Below are 25175 nucleotides of genomic sequence, written 5' to 3'. Positions count from 1 at the left end.
AATTAAATAAAACATTTTTGAAATAGATCTTATTTACTATGTGGTCAATACGTCAAATGCTGTATCAAGTAGGCGAAAACCTGTTTTATCGCTAATCTAACAAATTGTTAAAAAATATTTTAATTCATTCTAAATGTCAATTTTTTCAATCAAATTTACAACTCCAATACTTCTAATTTACGTAAAATTGTCCGAGGATTCGAATATGACAAAATTGAGACCAAAAAATGCCGCTATGGTGGCCTACAGGGGAAAAACTAACGTTGTAAAATATTTGTTATAGAAAAATAAAAAAAAACTATGAGAAAAACTGCGATTGGCCAAAAAGTTAATACCATTGGCTTTGAGTCCATGAAATTACCTATCTTTTGACCTATAGGAGTATGGGTGTTTGAGGCTGTTGGAAAAAGATATTAAGGTTTTAAAAAAATCCATTTTTGACAGTAATTTGCAAAAGCCAAGAGAAAAAGTCCAACCAATCCTGGATGTCTATGGCACATTTTGAAGTGCTTCAAAAGACCTTTCGAATGCATCTAAGAGAGTTGGAATTGATGAAGTTTTTTGACCTCAAACTTTAAAGCCCGTTTTACCCCACTTCCCTTTGTCGTAGAGGGCTCATATTTAGCATGAGTTCATCTCATGTATAGACAGACAAACGCTGAAAGTTTCATCCAAATCGGAGAACCTCGATACGACCTGTTACACATTGGTGAACAACTCGCTCTTAAGACTTGTTTCTAGATTTATATTTTTTAAGCATCTAGAGGAGTAGTTCACACAATGACAATGTACCTTTTTCATTGATAATTTATATTTTGAAGATTCGCTGTGACTTTGATAACCACTGTGTTTTTTTTTTAAATTTCAGCCTAAAAGTGTGCTAATAGAATAAGATGCCAAAATTACCATTGTTAAGGTTAATTTTAATGCTTAATTTAAAAAAAATAGATCAAATGTTTGTTTAATCAAGTTTAAAAACCTTTCATAAAATTTAAATAAATTTAAGGTTAGGTAAATAAAAAGTTTTAAGTTGACTTAAAAAATCAATATAAATTTATTTTCCAAACTTTTGGTGCACATAAGTATCCCATTTTTTTTTAATTTTCGATTCATTAATTAATTAATAAATGAATAAATAAATGAAATTCATAACGTATAATTGAAAATGAAAAATTAATAAGACCATAGCCAATGTTATTCAAAGATTATGTTCGCCCTCCTTAGATATTTGGTCGAAAAATCATGGAGCAGTAATTTTTTTTTACAAAAAAAATATTTTAAAAACTTTTTTAATCGCTTATAACAAAAACACGGAATAGACGCAACAATTTAGCAAATACTTACATTAATATCTTGATACAAAAGCATGATTTTTACAATGTATAAAGAATGTTGTGATCCATCATCATTTTTAATTTTTATTAAGTTATTTTTTGTTGCACTGTTTGGCTGAAGCAGACGAACTCCCCTTCCACTCCGGGAATTGTAATGATGACATATGGATTGCCTGTCCAAGTGCCGACCAACGACTTTTCTGAAACGCTTGGTCTGGTCCAATCGTTAAAGTTTCTTCGGCAATTTTTTTTAAGGAAATTTTCTGAACTTTTTTAAAAATTGTTTTCTGACTTTGGCAACCAAACTGTTAAATATAAGCATAATCAAACTTCAGGTGGATTCTTCCCTTAAACGGCATATTTTATTTAAAAAAAATCTGTAAAGTGCTTTATGATTCCTAATCCGATTTAACATCTGACATTCCAAAAGCGGCCCTTTTTACTTATACAGTCTCCAGACTTGGACAAATTTCACTTCAGATAATCGAAAAGCGAAAAAATATGTTTTTCGCGGTCTTGTTTTTAAAATGTTATGCTCAAGTATGACCCCTAAACTACTATGAAGTGATTCAGAATTTTTAAATCCAAGATTGCGGCCAAAATTGCAGTGATGCAATACTAAAGAAATACATTTGGTGATTATATAGGCAAAATTATTCAAGTTTGACTAAAATGGAGTCGCAAAACATGGATTTGATGTTTAAAGTAACAAAATTAAAAAAAAATAGTAGTTTATGCAACAAGTTGCTAAAAGAAAAATTTTTCAGCACGTGTCGTACATTTATCCAACGAGGTTCACCGAGTTGGATAAATACGACAAGTGCTGAAAAAATTAAGGTTTGCAACGAGTTCCATACAACATTTTTTGCATTTCTGAAAAACACCCATTGAGTGAAATTATAAGTCGAATGTTCATGTATTTTGTCAATAAATCGTTTAAATCAAAAAAATGTTGAAAAGTGTTACTTTTCAAAAATAGTGCTGAAAAGTTCAACGCGAGAATGACAGGAAAAGTAGGAAGTTTCAAGATGGAATTACACCATATGGAGGGAGTTTTAAGTCAAATTTCCATTAGGGTGTCCAGAAAAAATTACCTCTTGCTCCACAAGCGAAAAACTGTTTATTGGGTTATTTCAAGCATCTGTACAAATTTTGAGCAAAATTTGTTGAGATTAACTTATTGATACCGGAACCTAAAATTAGAGGGAAAAAAGGGGTTTTGATACAAAAATTACTTTTTCAAGCTGCTAATAACTTTTTAGGATCGAGTTTTTCAATAAGATTTTCACGTTTGGGAATATGTTGATGGAAGTAGCGCACCCTGCAGACCAAACCGTGAGAAAATTGGATTTTCCATGCATTTTTTAGATTTTTTGCATACAAACTTTACCTTCGTAAACGTTGACCGATTTTGCTCATATTTGGCCCAGAGTCCTAAAATAGCTCAAGGAACAATGTTTAGCTTGTGGAGCGAGGTTTTGAGAAAAAGCTCCATATTCTGGGCACCCTAATGTCCATGTATTTAATCAATCAACCATGTTGAAAAGTAATACTTTTCAAAACAAGTGCTGACAAGTTCAACTTTTCAGCATTCATTTCAGAGATGAGAAGAAGCATTTGATTTGATTTAGAGAAAAGTAGGCTGTCATTCGAGAGTGAATTTGAGAAAATATTATTTGATTTGTCTATGTGACTCTTGAAGACAACTTGATTTTGTTTAAAAAAAAAAAAAACAGACAGTTATACATTTTCATGCTAAACAAAAATGAACAATTCAGCAATCAAAACATAACCTCAACTCAAAATAATATTAAAAAGTGAACTCGCCTAGCAGCCCCTCGTCGTAATCTTTTCTCGAAGCTTCCCGCCAGCTCGAACGAGTTACCAAGTTCGGTTGCGGTCCGATGACTCAACGGGGCACGATTTTTCGGCGTCACTCAATCCAAAGCTTAGTTATGAATCAAAGTTCGTGCGCGTGACGGTACGCCAGGCGGATGATGGCTTCTCGAACTTCCACCGCAGACATTTTCGCATGTAGATAAGGCAACGGCCCGCTACTGTGATTGACGAAAGTATTTGTTTAGGCCGGAAAAAATCGAGCACAAGGCGCGAGTGTAGCGTATCTGTGCCAAAGTCCACACGGCGTGCGCGCACGTGTTTTGATTCGACCGTTGCAACGCGTCTTTGTTGGGTAACGCCGCTGTATACAACAATAATAAAAGCTTGCGTGCCGTGGGTGTCAGTAACCTTTCCACCGATTATGAGGGTGTAAAATCGTGGTTGAGCCGTTTCGAACCGTTTTAATATGATTTTTGTAAAAACATTTTTGCTAAACCTGAAAAACTCTTGGACCTATTTTGATTCCGAAAAACATAGTTTACTAACTAAATCACGGACATATTTACCTCTTAAAAGCTCCAAATTCCCCCTTAAGGCTCTTGCCTTTTAAAACCCATGTTACATGTGTAACGAACTGTGCTGGCTCATCGTAGGAATTTAATACCCACAGTCTACTGGAGTACAGCAAACAAAAAACTACTGCGCGGCATCACCGGCGGGTGCAGCTTGCTGCTGAGTTTAATTAATTTTACGTAACAAACGTGTAATTTAATGCGCTCTCGTCTCGTCGTCTCTCGAATCTCTCTAAATTGGCGGCAGATGCGCAAAAAGAAAAGTGTTCACCGGCGGTGGTTATCAGAAATTGTTTTTCTTTCTTTTGCAGTGGTAAGCAATGTAGGGCACAAGATCTGTGGGTCACTTTTGCGAACACCACTGTGTGGTGCCGTAACTCGTTATGGTTTTGATAGAAATTGGCGAAAATCGAAGCGATCGGCAAAGCTCTGCTCAAGCGAAAAGTGTCGCCTCGCGGAAAATTACAAGGGGAAAAGCTTGGCCCAGTCTGTCATTAAAAGTTATACAGTCGGTGGAGAGCAACTTTGCGATTGCATGATGGAGCAAATTTCCCGGCAAGACCTCTGCAGTAACGTCATTTGCAGATATGTCATTTGGGAAGTACTTTGCGTCGGAATCTTGTGGAACTCATAATGGCAATTTAGTCACGGTTGCTGACGGCATCAGTTGACGTTCTGCGAAGGTGAATGTAATTTGCTGACTACTAAAAAAGTTCAAACTGAGTCGCATTAATTGAAAAGCAAAAGAAAATCATTATCTGTTGTGTGTCAATTGAGGCCAGTTCCTTATCACGGCGGAGCACCTCTTGAAGCTCGGCCAAAGTACGAAATAAATTGCAAACATTTTTTTGTTACTTTTTTTTTTGCAAAGACGTATGAGAACCTTGATAATGCCACAGCTGTTTGCCGGGAACTTCTAGGAATGAAGCAAAATGAGATCATCGTATTGTACTGCGAATAAAAGCTGAATAGAAGTTTCTCCAAGGTGACGTTCGCCATTAAAAAGGGCACATTGAGTATGAAGCTTGCGAACATGTTAGATTCTCTATTTTGAAGTCGGTTCTTGGGTTTTTCGATTTCTTGGATGTTAAATGGGTTGGTCTTATCCTTAAATTTAAAGTTTATTTTTTTGCATCATTATTTCCATAATTTTTGCCGCTTTTTTTAATTTGCTGCTTGCTCTCTTGTCAATTAACTATTTCTTTTTATTCATGACTTATCCACCTAGAGAAAAATACACTATACTAATCACTTCTGAAGTTCCATTTTTTCTTACAAACTTATACAAATTCAAGAAATAATAAATTTTACAGAAATCTTAGTCCAAATTACAAACCTTAATACAGATAAAACGGAACTATATCAATATAGCCATAAAGGCATTAACTTGTATTTTATTGTTCGCCGCAATTTGAGGTATAAAAACATGTCACAGACTTCATATCTTCAAAAATATCGCTTTGTTACCCAGAACCCAGAACCCAGACTTCGTACGGTCTGAACTTGAGACGTGTTCTGTACATGTGACTAATTGAACATCATTTCTCTTGCCACTTAAGTGAGTGAGTCTGCAACAGCAAACTATGAGGCACTTGGAGACTGCATCAAGCATGCTGCATCTATCCATTAGTTTTTTCCAAATATTGGGCCTAGTACCTATAATGGACCTTTGAACTTTATTTCACGAAATTAATAAAAAAATTAACCTGTAGTTTTGGAAATGATACGAACTCTCAATATCTTCGTTTGATACAATTGTAGATTTTTTCAACTTAATTCGTTATAGTTTATCGGATTTTCAAATTACTTACCGAAATTTTGAAATGATGTTCATATCTGGAGTTTTTTTTTTAAAAGGTCCAATTAACCAAATTTTCAGTTTTTGCTTTTTGGGTGTTTTTTAATACCCCTGACTCAAGGCGGTTTCAAAAACACCCAAAAAGCAAAAACTGGAAATTTAGTTTATTGGACCTTTTCAAAAAAAAACTCCAGATATTGTTGATAATCGGTAAAACTCAGTACATTTTGACAGATGATTTGACGATCTAAACTTTACCGTTTTTTCAACTGCCGAATTCGAAAAAAAGATTTTCAAGTTGGTAAGCAATAATAAATAATTTTTCATGCAATTTAACTGATGATTGATAAAACAAACATTTAAATTTTTCAATAATCACATCACAATAGGTTAACCTGATTTCCAAACGTACATTTTTGCAATTTCGTCGTGAAATTACTTACTTTTCCTGTCATTCTTGAACGACGAAAAGGTCTACTTTTCTGAACCAAAAATTACAGAATCGAATAGTTACACCTTTTAAAATAAATGCTGAACATTTCTACTTTTCAGCACTGGAATGGATGCTGAAAAGTTAAACTTTTCATCACTTGATTTTTTGATTTTTTTATCGGAATTGCAAAAAATGTTGTATGGAACTCGTTGCAAAGCTTGATTTTTTCAGCACTTGTCGTATTTATTTAACTCGGTGAACCTACGACGACTCGTTCTGAAAAAATCTTCTTTCTGCAACTTGTTGCATAAACTACTATTCGGACATGAATTGTACATCAAAAAAGTTTCATTACGTACTTTGAGATTTCATCTAATGAAAACATAGAAAATAGATGGTATATTAAAGGTTAGATCCTGTGAGTAATAGACCTAAAATGGGAGCATCGATATTCGCATGATGGATGCTGACAAAATTTTCAAAAAAAACATTTGAGATTCATGCTCATAACTCTTAATAAGGTTATCAGATCATCATTCTTCATTGGAAAGGTATTTCTAATAACTTTCTATAAAATATGCAGGTCTAAAATAGGGACATCTAACCCATTCCATTTTTTTTATGCAATAGAATAAATGTGATGTTAATTTTTCACAGAAAAACAAAGAATAATGCCCTTAACCAAATTAAATATGATTTTTTTATTGTAACTTGCTCCCAATATGAAAAAAAAGTTCCGAGGGATCCTTAAGCAAAATATTTTTCCCAATTAAGTTAAAATGGAAAGTTTAGATTAACGAATCTTTTATTATTTAAAACAAAACAAAATCAAAGTACACGTCGCAACTTGACATGGATTGCATCCGATGTAACATTACTGATACCCACATCTAACCCTATAGTTCCATTGATTGCAATCACGTTTCCAAAGTCGTGCAGTGTGCTTTTCCCTTACAAACTGGAGCACAACCCACCGGATAGTTATATCAAATCCTATCAAAGCGGCAAGGCAGCATAGTGCAGTTTGTCCTCAAATCCCGCTGCCATTCCGATGCTCACCAATCAGTCACTGTGACATTCTACTCGCAATCCTTTACCATATCACTCCCGGGACCTGTTCTACATCGTCATCTGTGTCATCGCTGGGATTAAACCTTAATTAAATTTAGTCGTCTCCATCGGCACCCGACCCCGAAACCACGGCGAACATCCCACAACGGAAAGGATTTAATAAATTATAATCCTCTCCTCTTGGACACAGAGAGTCAGCCAAGGGATTACATCTGAACTTGTCCTTCGTCGTCATTATTTAAGCAAGAATAAAAAATAACTAGCCCAAGGATTCCTATCCGGTTCCTGGTAAGATATATGATCTTCCCAAATACCTCCCCGTCAAAAGTTTTACCCCTGTGTGACGTGTTCTAATTTTTGCGAGACGACCTTCACCGGATTCGGGTCGTGAGCGGTTTTCTGCGAAAAAACAAATTGAAATGTGATGGGATTCAGTGGCAGAAGGCGCGTTTCGCCATCCCCACCGGAATTGGATTTTCCTTTCGGTTTTTTGATTGCTCGTTGATGGGTTTCCCGGTATAAGTTGAATTGAGTGGTGGGTGGTGTCAATTGATTCTAGGATTCGGCTCGATTTTTCTTTGTTGTGTTACAAATTTCACTCAATTATGAAAAACTACTGATCAAATGTCATTTCTTGTAGTAGTTGAAAAATAAAAAATTAAATCCACGATTCTTCAGGCAACATATTATGGTAGCTTCAGATTTCCATGAACCAACATTGAATGATGGTGTGTCACTTCCCGCTGGTGCGGTGCCGTCCGTGGTTGATGGACAGTACAAACACCTTTTTCGTTTTTTTTTTAAATTTTGCCTCAACGACGATCTTCTTGTTATTGTGGCTGCTGGTTTCGCCCCAAAAGTGACACGTTTCTGGCCGAGACAAGTGTCACCAACGCGACATCTTTGCCTCGAGAGTGGCCTCTTCCGGTGAAGTGGAAGCCGCAACACAAAGGAAGTATTTATTTTTTCGTGAATGAAACTGTTGTTTTTTCGAGACTGTGAAAAAGCACACCGGTTTGCGTTGGTTGGTCGGTTGATACATTATTAAACAGTCTCTCGTGGGTTTGATGTTGGAAACGTTGTAATTATCCGGGTGAAAATGGAGCACACTCTTCAACGTCAGATTGATGAACCGTGTAATTCTCATAAGTGCCCTCCCCACCTCATTGGGGCCGAAGAAAGTTGTTTGGTCGCGTGACATCGCCAATTGACCGCCCTGCAGTGTCAACCCGGTGTGTCCACGTGATGGAGGCAATTTTGATTAATTATGGAAAGCTTGCCAGTGACAGCGGCAAAATTAAAAACTTTTATCCTAAAGCAAAAAAACTTTTACTGCTAGTTTTATAAAAAGATATAAAATTCATTGGAACATCAATTTCATAACAAACTTTTTCCCCATATACAAAATGCTACCTTTTCCTCATTCAGGAAAGCAATCTACGTGAGTAGATCATGTCTGGGAACATGTAACAATTGCTCACCGACTTGCATTCATTTGCCTTTTCCTTTAGTTACAGTTTTATTTTCGCAAAAAAAAAACACTCTTTCAGACCCCCCCCCCCCTTTTACCTTATTCAGTCGTGCCAAAAGCTTTATCTTTCCGCAGGCAACGACCCCTCTCGAGTGAGCACACAAGCACAACGCGGTTATAGTCTGACTGCCTGTTAAATTGAGCTTTATAAAGTTAAAATTTAGCACACATTTTCATCGCCGTATTCCTCTGTGTATGGGTTTGGTGATGCTCTAAAAAGTTGCCTCATTAACTTGATTTCGCAACTAGATTTGTGCAATTTTGGTTTTATGACGCGTTATGACGTCTTGCTTGGTGTTATTACCTGGTGAAATGGAGTTGACATGGCCAAATCTGGTTAATATCGGATGACATAATAAACAACCAATGAACTGTACAATTTAGGAGTCTGTATTTTAATATAATAGAATATGATAGAAGATGTTTTTTTATGATTAAATGCCGTTGCACCGGTGAGATGTTTTGATTTTTTTGTTTGAAAAATAAATTTTTAGGTGATCTCACGATTTTTTTTCGTTCAAATTTTTTGAGGAAATAGCCTAAGATGTTACAAAAAGACTGACGAAAAATGCAGGATGGTATGTCTCTCCTGAAAAAATACATAAATCATTTACTAAAACTGTTTCTTTTTTTTTGAAAAGTGGTCTAAACGTCAAATTATTAAAAAAAAAATCGATAGTGGGAATCGACAATTTTACATAAAAATCTCCATATTGACCATTGTCCTATGTCCAATCCTTGGAAAGATATACTGCCCCTGATCGCATAAATGTCCCATATGCATTTTCATCGATTTCGAGTAATTGATGCAATTTGATTCAAAATTGTGTGCTCTTTCGAAAGAGCCTATAACATCCAGTACTTTATTCTAAACATCAGGAGGAAATCCAGTTTTTTCGCGAAAACTTAACAAGTAGCCTTATGTATGGGACAAATTTCAAATGCGTTTTTCTCAGCTTGCTGTTTTTGCATATGGGACATTTATGCGAAAATGGGCAGTACAGCGGTTTTAAATATTTTTTTTTCGTTCGAATTTTGAGGAAATAGCCTCAGATGTTACAAAACGACTAACGAAAAAAGCAGGATGAGACATACCTAAAAAAATACAAAAATCATTTACTAAAACTGTTTTTTTTTCAGAAAAGGGGTCTAAACGTCAAAATTGTCAAACACTGTTAATGGAAATCGATTTCCCAGACAATTTTACATAAATGTCTCCATATTGACCATTGTCCTAAGTCCAATCCTTGTGAAGATACAGCAATTTAAAAAATGAAAATGTCGAAAAAATAAGTTTTTTGTGGTTTTTGGCAACATCTATATGACAGATTTAATTTTTTAATCTTGAAAATATTTTTACCGGAAAGCTCGTTCAATTTTTACAGTTTTAGTAAATGATTTTTGTAATTTTTTTTAGGAGAGACACACCATCCTGCATTTTTCGTCAGTCTTTTTGTAACATCTTAGGCTATTTCCTCAAAAAATTTGAACGAAAAAAATCGTGACATCATCTTTAAATTTAATATTTAAACTAAAAATTTAAAAATCTCATAAAAAAAGCATTTATTTTTCATTCAGCGTATTTTTTTTCAAAAAGCCCGTCCAATTTCCTACAAGTTTGTCTTTGACCACTTCTTGATACGATGCAACGGCTTTGAGTTACAGTAATTTTGCCTTCCTCACTGAGGTAAGGCTATAATCCTGCTCGAAAAATGAACTTTTGAAATACAGCTCGTAGACCTATATTCATGTATACCTATCGACTCAGAATCGAAAACTGAACAAATGTCTGTGTGTGTGTGTGTATGTGTGTGTGTGTGTATGTATGTATGTGTTGAAAATTCTTGCCAAGTTTTCTCAGCACTGGCTGGACCGATTTTGATCAAACCGGTTGCATTCGACTTGGTTTAGGGTCCCATACATCACTATTGAATTGTTTGAAGTTTCGATAAGTAGTTCAAAAGTTATATATAAAAATGTGTTTTCACATTTATCCGGATCTCACTTATATACATGAAAACTATGTCCGGATCCATCATCCAACCCATTGTTGGTTAGGTTATCAAAAAACCTTTCCAACGAGTCCAAAACATTGAAGATCTGGCAACCCTGTCTCAAGTTACGACCACTTAAGTGATATTTATGTACTTTTTTGAAGGCGAATCTCACTTAAATGTATGTAAACGAAGTCCGGATCAATCATCCGACCCATTGTTGGTTAGGTAATCGAAAAAAATTTCCAACGAATCTAAAACACTGAAGATCTGGCAACCCTGTCTCGAGATATGGCCACTTAAGTAATATTTATGTACTTTTTGGAAGCCGGATCTCACTTAAATGTATGTAAACTATGTCCGGATCCACCATCCGACCCATCGTTGGTTAGGTAATCGAAAAACCTTTCCAACGAGTCCAAAACATTGAAGATCTGGCAACCTTGTCTCGAGTTATGACCACTTAAGTGATATTTATGTACTTTTTTGTAGCCGGATCACATTTAAATGTATGTAAACGATGTCCGGATCCATCATCCAACCCATCGTTGGGTAGGTAATTGAAAGACCTTTCTAACGAGTTCACAACATTGAAGATCTGGCAACCTTGTCTCGAGTTATGACCACTTAAGTGATATTTATGTACTTTTTTGTAGCCGGATCACATTTAAATGTATGTAAACGATGTCCGGATCCATCATCCAACCCATCGTTGGTTAGGTAATCGAGAGACCTTTCCAACGAGTCCACAACATTGAAGATCTGGCAACCCTGTCTCGAGTTGTTACCACTTAAGTTATATCTGTGTACTTATTTTTCTGGTTTTAAAAAAATAGCTGAAATATGTTTCCAAACCACGCATATTACCCATTGTTGGTAAAATGTGAGGAAGGCATCAACCACATAGGTGGATTAAGTTAGTTTTTAAATCACAAAACACAAAAATGTTTAAATAACTTACGCCCTTCACAAATGTCATTTTTGAGTACAATTAGCTCCATATACACAAAAATGGCTTGTATAGGCCTAGGATAACATGTCTAAAAAGATTCATCGAAATCGGAGAGGGTCGTCTACAAAAGTACCAGAAAAATTCTTGATTTGAACTGGAATTGCTCACAAGTGCTACAGAGCCTTTACAGGACTACGCTATTTATTTATGCTTATTTAAACTCTGAACACTGCGATTTAGTTCTAACTACTGATTATTGAACTTTTTGCTTATTGGTCTTGATAATTGTTTGCAGGTAGTATTGATAGCTCTCTGCTTTTAATTTGATACAGATTACAAATACATTAACAAACTAATCAGATTTGTCAGTATTCTGAGAAATAATTCTAAAACTAGCGTAGAAAACTGGAACAATTGTTTGAAGTTGAATCAAAGCCAAATCAAGAATACATAAATAATAATTTTCAAACCAACGAACACCCCCCAGATCGGCATCACCGTTTGCATAAAGTCCTGGCTGCCACCTCGCTGAACAAACTCGTGTCTGCGTCCCTCCCACATGGGGTTATGTATATTTCAGCTGGCACATATGCATCAGACAAAATCGTCCACGTGCCAGCGGAACATGCAGCGCTTACGGCCTTATGCTGATGAAGCTGTCACATCAAATTCCCAGACCTGGTTTGTTTGCAACGTGAAATGTTCTCAAACGGTTCAGGAGTGGGACGATGTTGTATTTGTCAATGTTTTTATTAAAACAAAATATTCAGATAAGGTTCAGCTTGTGACGGTACATTAACCATTACAAAGCAATGGAATCCAAAAGGAAAACACTCACCAGTTGTGGTAGTCCAAGCCGAGTTTTGAACACTCGATCTACCGCTTACGAGGTGGAAGCGTTACAATGCGCTGCATGGTACGGCCAATGTCTAGTGCTAGAACTAGAATTTTTTTCGCTAATTACAGAATCATAAAATTAAAAGGATAAGTTTCAATGCTCTATGTCCTGGCAAATTATGCAAAGAGTATACATTAGCTTTGCACTTGACTGCTTTTCAAGGAAACTTTTAAAAGTAATCTCGAGCAACCAGTTAACACTACCGGCAAATCCTTGCCAGCAAGCAAGGACAAGACACCAGCGGCGAATAACTTTGTAGTTTGAAGGATGCTTCTGTCGTTGAATTTCTAATGTGCAAGATAAGTAGTACTCGTGCAGTGCACTGAGCTCTTGCAGACAACGTGACACGATGTGATATACAGTAGTTGCGCTTCGCCACGTGAAACTTGTGGCTTGTTATCTTGATCTTTCCACAGAGTCTTGTCACCGGCTCTGACGGGGCCATTGTGGAAGTTTGTCATTAGCACCATGCGGGGAGAAGAAATTTAGTTTGTAATGGATTCTAAGATGTTCCCTCTTTTTTTTCAATCTTTCAGATACATTCCAACGCGTCTGTGGGGCTTCAGCGGACACATCCAGACCATTATTCACAGCATCATAGGTCGAGTCAAGTGTCCCTGGCCGCTGGGGGAACGCGTCTACCTAGCTCTGACGGACGGATCCACGCTAACGTACGATCTGTATCAGCCGCTTATCAACGGTGTCGAAGGTAGACATGTCATGACTCATAGATCACATTCAAAGACTAAACATTTTGACCTCTTTCCAGATGACATCACGGTCGCCATCTGTCCGGGCATTGGCAACTCGTCGGAGTCGGTCTACATTCGCACCTTTGTCCACTACGCCCAGTGCCACGGCTACCGGTGTGCCGTCCTTAACCACATTGGCGTGCTGGACAGCGTTCAGGTTACGTCCGGGCGGATCTTCACGTATGGTGAGTTGCACATTCCCACCCTTTCTATAGTCTAGAAAGTGCGCTTTATCGATTAGTTTCAACCGAGGCCCACCCTCGCCCATTCACGCCAACGGAAGCGAGCTGGGGATTTTTATCAAGATTCAGAACGTTACTTAAAGTTCACGGTCGGCAATAAATTTGCATTTTGCCCCGGGGAATTATAACCTGCCCCAATCGAAATAACATTTCTCGTTCTTTTAACCCTCTAACGCCCAGAACTTTTTGCATGGTTTAAAAATAGTAAATGATGAAATATTTCCGTGATATTTAAGGAAACGCTTTAAATTGACCCTTAAACTTTGACAAAGCAAAAAAAAAAAGTTTTTGAGGTGGTGCTCCAGAGCACCATCAGGAAGATGGAGCACTTTTTTTCAAATAATCAAACACTTTATTATAGGTTATCAATTCAACTTTCATTTATGGTTTTGCATGGTAATTCAAGGCTTTGCAAATTTATGCAAGGTTTTGCATAACATTTTATGGTTGAGCATGATACTGCGTGAAGCAGTTACGTTCCTTCAACACGCAAAGCGGTACTTTACACTTTGAACATCTGAAGAAGGTAAATTTGTTCCGATCGTTGCACAGCCTGCAACGCTGTCGATCGCTGAGAACTTCCGGCCAGTGTGATGCTTCGTCATAACGCACATCAGAGGATGGTTCTGGTACGGCAGCTCGTTGTTTTTGGGACTTCACAAGTGACGCATTTGTTGGTCTTCCACGGTGTAGCACAACATGTTGGCCGTACTGGATCAACGTATTCGCGATTGCCATTTTGAACTGCAAGAGTGTGTACTCCTGTTCCTGGCCTCTCTGCGTCTGATGCCTGCGGTACAAGAGCCAACTATTCACAACACAAACGTCGAGCATGTGCATGAAGAGCCGGAAGTAGAACTTTTTCGTTCCAATGTCAGTTCGGTATAATGCCACCAACTGATCGTTCAGGTCGATCCCTCCCATGGCCTGGTTATATTCGCGAACGACGGCAGGGCGCTGGATTTCTACAAATCGTTTTTCCTTTGACGACCATCGTTTTACCTAAAAATTTTGTAAATAGAAGATTAATAAAAATAAAATATAAATAAACAGTATTTACCGTGTCCACCGGTTGAACTGCGCTGTACGTAGTACGAGATGGACAATTTTGTTGTCCTTCCACTTGGTAACACGTATTCCGTCATTCGACTCTTTCGAGTCAACAGCTCCACGCCCTTGGGCATTCATCTCGTTGTCCGGCTTCAGGGAAACATTCGGTACCCGGTTACGCCGCACCGTCCCTGTGTACTCAAAACCACGTTGCTTTAGTTCTGCGGCCAGCTTGTACGAGGAGAACCAGTTGTCGGCGTAAATTCTGTGGTGAATTCCCTCATCATGTGTCGACAACAACTTGATCACGATGTCCCCGCTGACGCCCAGCGAAGTTGGCTCACTCGCGCTCTTTCCCTCGTAAACCTCAAAGTCGTGCAAAATGCCGCCTTTTCCTGCCCTTCCGGTCACTTTCCACCCAAACTTGTGGGGTTTGTTGGGATTGAATTGCCGCATCTCGAACCGGGCTTTCGACGGAATCATGATCTCGTCAATCGACTGGTCAGGTTCGGCTTCAATAGCCAAAAGGTTTGTTCGCAGCGCAGTCAGGAACGGGCGGATTTTGAACAGCTTGTCGTATCCTTCTTGGCCTTTCTTCTTCATTTTAGTGTTGTCGTGGAAATGCATGTATCGTTTGATTTCTTCAAATCTGTTCCGCACCATTACCTCCGCAATCGGGTTGAACCGTGTCTCGGCTGCCCAGTACATCCTGAACGAAGGCATTTTCACGACGCTCATGAGGAACATGATTCCGACGAACTCTTCAATCTCTTCGGCAGTTATGTGCGGGTTGACGTCACTCTGCTGTTCGCCATACTTGTTGCTCTCGGCAACGATGCTTGTGATCATATCACGCGTGAATAGATTAGAAAAATACTGGTACGGCGTCGTGGGTCTGGGAGGCGGAGAAAACGAACTACCACACTTTTGGGGCACCAAAGATTGTTGATCATAATCTACCCACTTGGGGTTATCAGCTGGATGCTGCGCTCTGCCTGACCGCTTCCGCGACGATTTCGTTTTGTCGTTGCTCTTTTTTGGTGTTTGCTTCCGCTTCTTGCCTGCAGCGCCGGTGGCATTTCCGCTTTTCCGCTTTCGATTCGTAGTCTTTGTGTCCGTCTTGCCAGTCGTCGCCGCGTCGGTCTTGCCGTTCATCTGCGCGTCGGTCTTGCCGGTCATCTCCACGTCCATCTCCGCGTCCGTCTTGGCGGTCATCTCCTCGTCCATACTACTGTCCATCTCCGCGTTGGTCTTGCCAGTCGTCACCGCGTTGGTCTTGCTGTTCGTCTGCCCGCCGGTCTTGCCGTTCGTCTGCGCGTCGGTCTTGCCGGTCCATACTTCTGTTCATCTCCGCGTCCGTCTTGCCGGTCAACTCCACGTCCATACTTCCGTCCATTTCCGCGTCCATCTTGCCGTTCATCTGCGCGCCGGTCTTCCCGTTCGTCTGAGCGTCGGTCTTGCCGTTCGTCTGCGCGCCGGTCTTGCCGTTCGTCTGCGCGTCGGTCTTGCCGGTCACCTCCATGTCCATACTTCCGTCCATCTCCGCATCCGTCTTGCCGGTCGTCTCCGCATCCAAACTTCCGTCGATCTCTGCGTCCGTCTCTACGTCGGTTTCCTCTGTTTCCGAATCGAATTCGTCAACCTCGATCGACGAGGGCATCGGAAGTGCGAAAGTGTAGAACCGGTCGACTTCATCCCCGTCTCCATCGTCTAGGTTCTCATCTTCCGATTCCGTCCCATCGGGAACGTAAACAATGTTTACGTACTTAGCTAAAAAACTTTGTTTACTAATTGTCCAAAAGAACAACATTTATTCTTACCTCTGGATTTGATTCCTGGGCGCTGCTTCAACACCCAAGCCATCTCGTCTTCTCCGGCATCCGGAAATCCCGGGAAATCTGCGTCCGAATCCGAATTTGGTTCAAAACTCATCTCGATAAATGCTTTTCCGTTCAAGCGAACTTCTAACGCAAAGCCACGCGAAGAAATTTGACAGATTACACTCGAGCATCAACACTGCTTCTGTCAAAAGTTGTGTTGCCCGTATGCCCAAGTGGTGCTCTGGTGCACCATCAAAAAGTTCATTTTTATACATAAATTTATTCAAAACAAATTTTTCCTAGTACTAGGAATTGTTAAAGAAGAGTTGACGAACAGGTAAAGATTTTTTATGTTAATATTTATCAATATTTTTTCATAGTTTGGAGCAAATGAAAACAGGAGTTATTTAATTACTCAAAAAACGGCATTTTTTTTTTAATTCGTTCAAAACAAATACGTAAACATTATCGAATCGAATGCAAATTGAACAGTAGTTAGTATACATTCTGCATAACTATATGCAAAACACAGAACGTAAAAATAAAGTTTCGTTTTGGAGAAAAATAAGTTTAAAGTTATGGTGCTCTGGAGTAACCATGGGCGTGAGAGGGTTAAACTAGCCAATACATAAAAAAAATCTACCGTTTTCATCACCTCTTTGGAAAGTGGCTTTTATTCGATGGCGTGCCAGTCGCAATTAAATGCTACGCCTTCTCGAAATGACCCGCGCTATCATATTCGGTTCTAAGCGTCGTCGACCAACCTGAATGATGCACAAGTGTGTGGTTAGAGTGAGCGCCGGAGACAATCAACCTGTCGCCCGCGTGTTTTGTTCCCGTTAATTGGTAATTGTTATCGTCGGCGTTATTCAAAGATTTCCCAACATATTTTTTTTTCTATTCACTATTAGCGCTTTAAGCTAAATTCAAAAACTTGTTTTTTTAGGATATTTCGACCAAATTTAAAATCTAAAATGCATTTTCTGCATTAATAGTCATATTTAGCATGCTTGGGCTAGTTTAACAAAAAATTGAATTTTTATGAAATTTCTATGCACTGTCCTGCACAAACTTTTTTTCTCGAAATTTGTTTTTCTCTTTAGTTCTAAGATATTTTAGAAACTAATGATGGCACAAGAACTGGACACTTTTTTCCCTCTCACCTTTGTCGAAATTGAAGGTGTTAGAATTTTTTCAAAATTGAAGCATACTTTTAAAAAAATTTAATCAAAACGTATCACACAATGTTTTAACTGCAACCTAGCTATGCAACATACATAGCATACACTTTTGATTTGAGGAGAAAATGACTAAAAATTCATTGAAAAAATGAATTATTAGTAATACTATTTTACATCCCAGTCAAATCATTCAGAATCAGCGATGGACGAATCGTCATCAAAAGAAAATCTTTGAACGTTCATTAAGAGAAAAAAAATCCGAAGGGAACATGGCTCTCCTCTCTCGCGCACCAATAAGGCCAGTATGCAGATCGGAAGGAAAGGGGTAAAGAAACAGCTTTACGAACGGCAGAACAAAAGAGAGGGAACGTTTTCTTGGGGCTTTTTTCACCCTCTCTGGCTTGCTTTCGCTACCGCTGCTTCCCATTTGAAATTTTTCTTGACCGGTTTCTTTCGAAGTGCATACCTTACAATAGTCGGTAAAAGGGATCTAAAAAATCATCATCTTGATTATTCTGCGGAACATCTTTTTCACAACTACACCTGCAAGTGTAACGTCACACGTCGAAAAATGACCTGTCAGTATTTGTAGATGGACAATGTGTGTTTCAACAAAAAATCATCAACAGAATAATTTTCTTAGCGAAATTCGGGAGCGATTTTCTTTTGCTTGACTTGCCTCCTCTCTTTTCCGCGGGTGAAGAAAGCTCGCAAGCGAAATTGATTTTTTGCGATTATTCCATCCCTGGTCGGAATTCTGAAACGGAACGTAAAACAATCCGGACTGTCCGGGAACCGGTTTGACTACCCTATGGGATGTTCTGTTTTTTGTTTGTTTTATGGATACATTGATCCAGACATCCTAATCTTTCATTCTGAAGCAAGTATTAGACTATGGCAAACAGTTTGTCAGTTTGAATGCATTTTTGTTTGCCTGCCTTTGTTTGCAGAAACGTTAGCCAATACATTTTGATTTGTTTGCGAGTTGACCGAAAACAAGCTTGCGAGTTTGGAAAACTGTCAAACACGGAAAAGTGCGAGTTTGTTTGTTTGTTTGTTTGTCATAGTCTAATATCTACCTAAGGAATAACACCAATATTTTGATCACTTTTTTGGGACAGTTTAGTGGCCAATTCATCAATAATATCGAATAAAACCAATTCCAAACAAATTGAAAGACGGGAAGTATTGATGTTTTGGTTTTTTTAAGCGAACAAGGGAAATTCTCCTTGATGTTCTCACATAAGTTTCGCTTGGTGTTGGTTGGTTTTAGGGTTTGAGAAAGGTATAAAAAAAGTTTTTTGCTAGCGTTGCGACCATTGTTGAAGGACAAGTTTAACCAACTGACCGTGGTTTGAAAATTTTACGATATTAAACCACTTTTATCTCTGACATTCCTTACCCAGGTCACACCGACGACTACTCCGCGATGATCAACCACCTGCTGAAGAAGTACCCCACGACGAACATCGTGTCGGTTGGCTTCTCGCTTGGCGGCAACCTGATCTCCAAGTACCTCGGGGAGGCACCCCGACCGAAGAACATCATTGGTGGCGTCTCGATTTGCCAGGGCTACAACGCCGTGGTGTGAGTTTGACTGAAAGTGTTAAAAGATGGTATGAAATGCTGATGGGTTTTGTGTTTCTGTTATTCCAGAGCCACCCAGTGGCTGCTCAAGTGGCAAAACTTTCACCGCTTCTACCTGTACGTTCTGACCGAGAACGTCAAAAGTATTATCCTGAAGCACCGGCACGTGCTGCTGGCGGACGACATCAAGCAGCGGTACCAGCTGAACGAGCGGGACATTTCCGCGGCGGCGACGCTGCCCGAGCTGGACGAGGCGTACACGCGGCGCGTGCACAACTTCAAGACGCTGAAGGACCTGTACAGCTGGAGCAGCTCGCTCAACTACCTAGCCAACATCAAGCGACCTATGGTGTTTGTGAACGCGCGGGACGACCCGCTGGTGCCGGACACGCTGCTTAACCCGATTCGGGAGTTTACGAGTAAGGATTTTGGTTGAGGAACGTATTTGGGAGTTCGTTTAATGCTTTGACTTCTTTTCAGACTCTCACAACCAATCGCTGTACATCGAGCTGGCTAACGGTGGTCACCTCGGTTTCTACGAAGGTGGCCTCATCTACCCGAATCCGGTGACCTGGCTGGACCGCGCGCTGGTGTCGCTCATCGGAGGCATCGTCATGTCCCACAACGATCTGCTGGTGGCCAAGGGAAGCCTCACGACGACCGTCATCTAAGATCCGCTCAAGTTCCCCTCGCCTCGTGTGGCTCTCCTGCTTTCCGGGGTTCCGTCGACTCCCTCGCTGCGGGGGATTCTGCTCGCCCTACTCAAGCTGCTGCTGTCTGCGGTGGCCCGACGCAAGGGCGAACTCTCGGCGGCGGGACTGGCGTCTTCATCCGGGGCCGTGACACCCGGGGTAGTGGTGCACCACCACCACCACCTGCAGCAGGAGGTAAGCTTTGGCGAAGGGAATGGCGACTCGTAGAATGGTTCAATCTGGGACGGAACGACACTCAAGTCGATAAAATTACGGAACCGCACCCAGCGAGTGTGGTTTGTGCCGTGATGTGTGATGTTATTTTTGCACCTTTTTTAAAACTTGATTTTTGTGAGAAACACGCATAAATTTGTGTAATTAGGGAAGTTTTATTACCAGTTTTGACAAAATTAGAGTGTTGTCAAACAATGCTTGTAATAGTCAGTATAAATTAATAACGCGTGGAGTTTGACTGCTTGAAAGGTGTTATTTATTGCCACTATCGTTGACAATTTGAGACAGTTAATTTCAAATTTACGATGCGAAACCGCAAAACAAAAACACGTCAGAACGAACGTATCTCACTTATTCGATACATTTTACGACCAAATAAATTCTTTTCGTTCAATGATCTTAGCATAAACTAATTTATAAAAAAACATAATCAACAAAAATCATTCTATACCTATCTGTGAACTCCAATACATTGCAGCTTATCGAACTGACCCTTTCCACAAACGCAAAAAACGGCCAAGTTTGATAGCTGTCCTCATATTATCATCCCATTCTTATACAAATCTTAGTACTCATTCATCCCGCAACTGTACTCACTCAGCTTCAACGACTGCATTTTTGAAGTGGTTTTCCCTTAGAAGTAAAAAAATAAATAAAAAATAATCAAAATGAATTCCTGAAAAAAAAACTAACAAAACCGCCAACCTGTGGCCACGTCGTACGTGTCTAAAACCAAACTATCTACACAACAGAGAAAGGTCCTTTTTCAACCAAAAAATCCAAAAAGAAAAACGCTACAAAATAACGTTAGAGCAGTTTGAAACTAAATGTCTGTATACAAAATGAAAAAAAAACAATGTTGTTCACGTGTAGTTTGTGGTTTTTACTGAAAAAATAAAATAAAAGCGCAAACGCAAAGGTTTTACAGCATTCCGCAGGATACACAAAATGGCTTCACCGAATGGTTTTCAACGAGCAGGAAGAAGCACAAACGCTACTTAGAGGAAGAAGAAGAAGAAGAAAAAGTACAACCGGAGCAGTTGAATAATTTTACACACGGACACCAGAGAAAGTGAGTGCAGGGATTTTTGGGCGGTTTTTTGCACCTAAGATGGTCAACAGGAGAGCGCGTGGTAGGAATTGTAGGACGGACTGTCGTGCGTTCTAGTAGAGGTATTTTTACGCGTGTAGGCGTTTTACGGAATTGCTGACGGTATCGGTAGACGAGGATAGCTTCGTACGCTACTGCAACAGTGCTAGAGGATTGTAATAAAGAAACTAGCTGGAAGTAATTGTGTAGAAAAGTGAGAGTTTCATTTATGGTTATATCACAATTCCTTGTTAATAATGTGACGAAATTTTGCAAATTGCGGGTACATGACTGCATTTGAACTTTTGTTTGATACCGTTATCTGGGGTAAATCCGGACACATGGGGACACAAAGGAAAAAAATGCCTTTTAAGCTTTTTTTTGCACAATGTTTGGATATTTGCGACTTTTCTATATATTATTGAGGTAAAATTACTGAAAAAATAGGTAATACAACAGTCCAAATTTTCAACCTTCCAAAATGCATCTTTTTGCCTTTCTTACTAATTCTAGGCATCGATTTAAAACAAATAAGTTAAAATTCGCATGAATCCATGGAAATTTTTGGTCAAACATTCCAAGCGTTTGCTGAAAACTTCTCCCAGCTTGACTTGATGATGGAATAAAAGTAAAACAATGAATACCTACCATGTACCTGCTGGCAGAAGGACGAACTCATTAAAAGCGTTGAACTCAGATAAACTCAAACTTTATCTTCAAACAACAAGCAAAATTTATTTCGGCATCTTCACAACGGCATTCTTCCAGCCAAATTTAATCGCTGCCAACAGCGGCAAGTAGCAAATGCCAACCAGCACTGAAAACTGCAACTGCAGGTTCACCAACCATCGAACCAGTGCACTTTTCAGCCCTTCCTCGTGCAACTGTACCAAACTTCCAACGATGAATCGACTGTACCAGCTTAGCTTCTCGTAAGTGACCGGTCCGGTTACCTTCGGCTGGTTCTTTCTCTCATGCTCCAGGAAACCATATCCGGCCACTCCAGTCAATCGGGAGGTGAAAAATAGAAGCGCTTCGTAATTGAGCGTCACGTTGTAGTACCACATTCCGTCCAGCATAACTTTCGTCATGCGGTAGTAGTCATCGCTGGGGGAGTTCAACGCTGGTCGCATCATCTGGTCCTGAACCAGCTTGATCCGCGATTTGGAGGTTGCACTGTCCGCTGTGCATAGATTGTACTCGTCTCGGATGCCCAGCATGAAGCCAACTACCCGCCAAAAGTGGATGAAGTCATCCATGTCCCGGTCGGACCCTTGGATGCCCAACATTTCCGGCTTGAGTACCACAAACCTGGAATGGAACTCGCGTAAGTGCGTGTCTTCGATCGTCAAGATACTCACCCAGCAAAAGAGAACTGCACCAGCACCATGTCACGCTGGGAAATGATCATTCCCTCCGTAGCGGCACTTGCCCGTTTGCTGGCACTGTCGTGAGCCTTCCGCGTGTACATCAGCGATCTCCAGAACCTTGTCCCGGGAGCCAGTTCATCCCGGTACCAAATCGTAAAGTGCAGAATGGTCAGCAGATAGCGTCGATAGGCCGTGACAGGCGTGGATGATTTCTTGGTAAACATCAGCACGTTCAAGACCGAAGGGACGGCCATAACCGCGATCAACCCGTAGAAGGCAGCCAGTGTGATGGCGAAAGCGTTCCGTTTGTAGAACTCCTGGGCTCTGGTTTGAATGAATTTATTTTAATCTTCAGTTAAGATGAATCTTTACTGTCGCGTACCGCTTGAATTTGGCTTCATCGTACCATTTCGGGATTGCCATCTTGGATGCATCCTCGACCGGCAAACTTCGGGCTTCATCCGCCAGGTTGGGCAGATAATTTTTGTCTAAAGAAAATTAACAGCAAAAATAAAAATTTTCGTCTTTGAAAAATGCAAACGCAACCTGCTTTCATCGTGGCACATTGACTCAAAGCAACTGGGAGTTCAATCAAAAGTTCAAACTTATCAGTCCTATTGAAAGGCAACTTTTACTTTTCTTATACGGATATAGAAATTTTGTCGCAAATCAACAAAACATTATTTGGGACCATCCACAAACCACGTGAACACTTTTTTGGAAATCTCAACCTACTTGAGTTGAGTTTGGAAGATGTCATCATATAAAATCATAAAGATACTCGAAACAGAGTAATCACTAGGATGTAACAAAAGTGACTTTTTGGAGGGCATTCAAGGGTTTGTTCCGGTGGGCATACTAAGCCCAAATCTTAAAAATATGAGCATGATTGGACGTAACAGGAGCTGGCGCTTTGGATTTGAATTTTAAATGGGATTTAAGGGGTTACATACATGTAGAAAATCACAAATTTCAAATTTCATATTACGAAAATTGACTAAATTTACTAAAAAGATGATTTTCAATCACTCCTGAAAGTTTCACGAAGATATTTCATAACTGAACTTAGTAAGAGATGATTTAAGTTCATAATTTTGCCACGATATCTCGAGATGGGATGGACCAAATTTGCTGAAATTTTGGGGTAAAGACTCTCAAGACATATCCCGTGTGCATGACGAAGCCTGATTTTGATTTTTTGCTTTTATTTAATACAAAAATCAAATACTGACGTTTTTTATAAAAAAAAAACATAAAAATATTTTAATATTTTATTTTAAATTAAGTTTTTGAAAATTGGCCTTCATCATGCACACAGGACCGGTTTAAAGAGTCTTCCCCAAAATTTTGAGCCGATTTGATCAAAGCAGTGTGGAGATATCGTGGCACCCGTTTTTTTTTAAACTGCTAACTTAAAATAGCTATATCTCGGCAATGGTACATCCAAATGTCTTCATATTTATTTTGTTTATATATGAAAATGTTCATTTAAATGCCCTGCAAAAAAAATATAAAAAAGTTTAAATGTGTGTTCACACCAGCCTCGGGCTTTTTTGACGATTTACATGTATGTAACCCCTTAACATGTAATTTTATTTCAAAAATGTCACTTTTTGAGGCATTTTGGCCACTGACGCATTTATTTTCAACATCATTGGCGTGTAGGCCAGATCCTTGTGCATCCTTTCGTATATATGACATTGAAATTTGTAGTACCCTGGAGCTCGGTACAGACTTTCAAAGTTTGGCATTTTTCGAAAAATTGGCCCCGGCAAAAAAGATATCCGTCGCGACTTGCGACGCCCTAGACGCCATTTGATTTTGCTGGGGTCATTTTTTCGAAAAAAGCCAATCTTTGAAGGTCTGTACCGAGCTCCAGGGTGCTCCAAATTTCAATGTTATATATACCAAAAGATGTGCAAGGATCGGACCTACACTCAGGTGTAAACCTAAAACGCGATCAAAAATTAAAGAGGAAGAATAAGGCATTTAACTGCTTATTTAATTTTCGGTGTACAGGTCGCCGCACTGTTTAATCATTTTCTGACGTACATTCAATTTTGCAGTCCTTAACCAGTCATTGAATTGGAAAAATAAAATTATTTTTCAAATTTTCTTTTCTTGATTATATGCACCTACGTCAAAGACCAAGATTGTTTACTTTTTGCTCTTTGGTCTGACAGATTTGGTCTGACAGCTTTATCATGGATTTTGGTCTGGTCTAGGCAAGGGATAGGGTACAGCACCTTCCTGGCTTTTCCTGTCATTCTCGAACAGAAAAAGCCTACTTTTCTTTACCAAAAATTTTAGAATCGAGTAGTAACCCTTTTCAAAACAAATGCTGAAAAGTTCAACTTTGCTGAAAAGTAGAATTTTAGTCAAAATCTTAGTAAAAATTATTTCAAAATAAAAAAAATATGGTCACAAAAATGAGATAAGGAAAATTATCTTATTTTAGACCACTGTTCACCAAGCACTGATATTATTCGGTAATGATGTACTCAATAATAACAAATGAGAAAACATTAACTCGAAGCGTTCAACTATCCATAAAGGTGAATTACTTCTGACATAAGCAGGGCTAAACTGCCTCGGAATTATCAGTCACAGCTGTGATTAAACGTTATCTTTCGTGCTATCAGCTGTGAACCTGCGCTTTTTAAACTTTGAGCTAATCAATCTTCGTTTCACGGTCATAGCACAACAACAATAATGCATATTTTTGGAGTTCAAAT

At 39.3% G+C, this 25175-nt stretch overlaps 2 protein-coding genes across 3 annotated transcripts in view; one reads left to right on the top strand and one right to left on the bottom strand.

Annotated features, from left to right (window-relative positions):
* The window catches only part of LOC6041526 (abhydrolase domain-containing protein 2), a 33473-nt gene extending 12189 nt beyond the window's left edge, over window positions 1-21284 (top strand). The window contains exons 2-6 of one of the 2 annotated variants that reach the window (XM_001850722.2): window positions 12959-13131; window positions 13192-13359; window positions 18874-19054; window positions 19124-19473; window positions 19535-21284. In XM_001850722.2, the coding sequence (XP_001850774.1) occupies window positions 12959-13131; window positions 13192-13359; window positions 18874-19054; window positions 19124-19473; window positions 19535-19725 (1063 nt within the window). In that variant the 3' untranslated portion in view covers window positions 19726-21284. Of the gene's footprint in view, window positions 1-12958; window positions 13360-18873; window positions 19055-19123; window positions 19474-19534 lie in introns of both variants that reach the window. The other variant, XM_038253790.1, reaches the window with a different exon arrangement.
* Window positions 21285-21783: 499 nt separating this feature from the next.
* Window positions 21784-23031, bottom strand: LOC6041527 (rubber oxygenase). Its single transcript, XM_001850723.2, has 4 exons — window positions 22987-23031; window positions 22823-22928; window positions 22432-22764; window positions 21784-22381 (listed from the first exon to the last, which is right to left on the bottom strand). The coding sequence occupies exons 1-4, from the start codon at window positions 22994-22996 to the stop codon at window positions 21805-21807; spliced, it is 1026 nt and encodes a 341-aa protein (XP_001850775.2). The 5' UTR covers window positions 22997-23031; the 3' UTR covers window positions 21784-21804.
* Window positions 23032-25175: the final 2144 nt, after the last annotated feature.

The sequence above is a fragment of the Culex quinquefasciatus genome, chromosome 2, assembly GCF_015732765.1.
Source record: "Culex quinquefasciatus strain JHB chromosome 2, VPISU_Cqui_1.0_pri_paternal, whole genome shotgun sequence".
NCBI classification, from domain to species: Eukaryota; Metazoa; Arthropoda; class Insecta; order Diptera; family Culicidae; genus Culex; species Culex quinquefasciatus.
This window is presented reverse-complemented; position numbering and strand designations above follow the sequence as displayed.

Excerpts from the sequence above, each read along its gene's own strand:
- LOC6041527 (XM_001850723.2), bottom strand. Across the intron at positions 22,765-22,822 it reads GATGAAGCCAAATTCAAGCG|AGCCCAGGAGTTCTACAAAC; the intron begins GTACGCGACAGT and ends CATTCAAACCAG. Across the intron at positions 22,382-22,431 it reads GTGCAGTTCTCTTTTGCTGG|GTTTGTGGTACTCAAGCCGG; the intron begins GTGAGTATCTTG and ends GTTCCATTCCAG.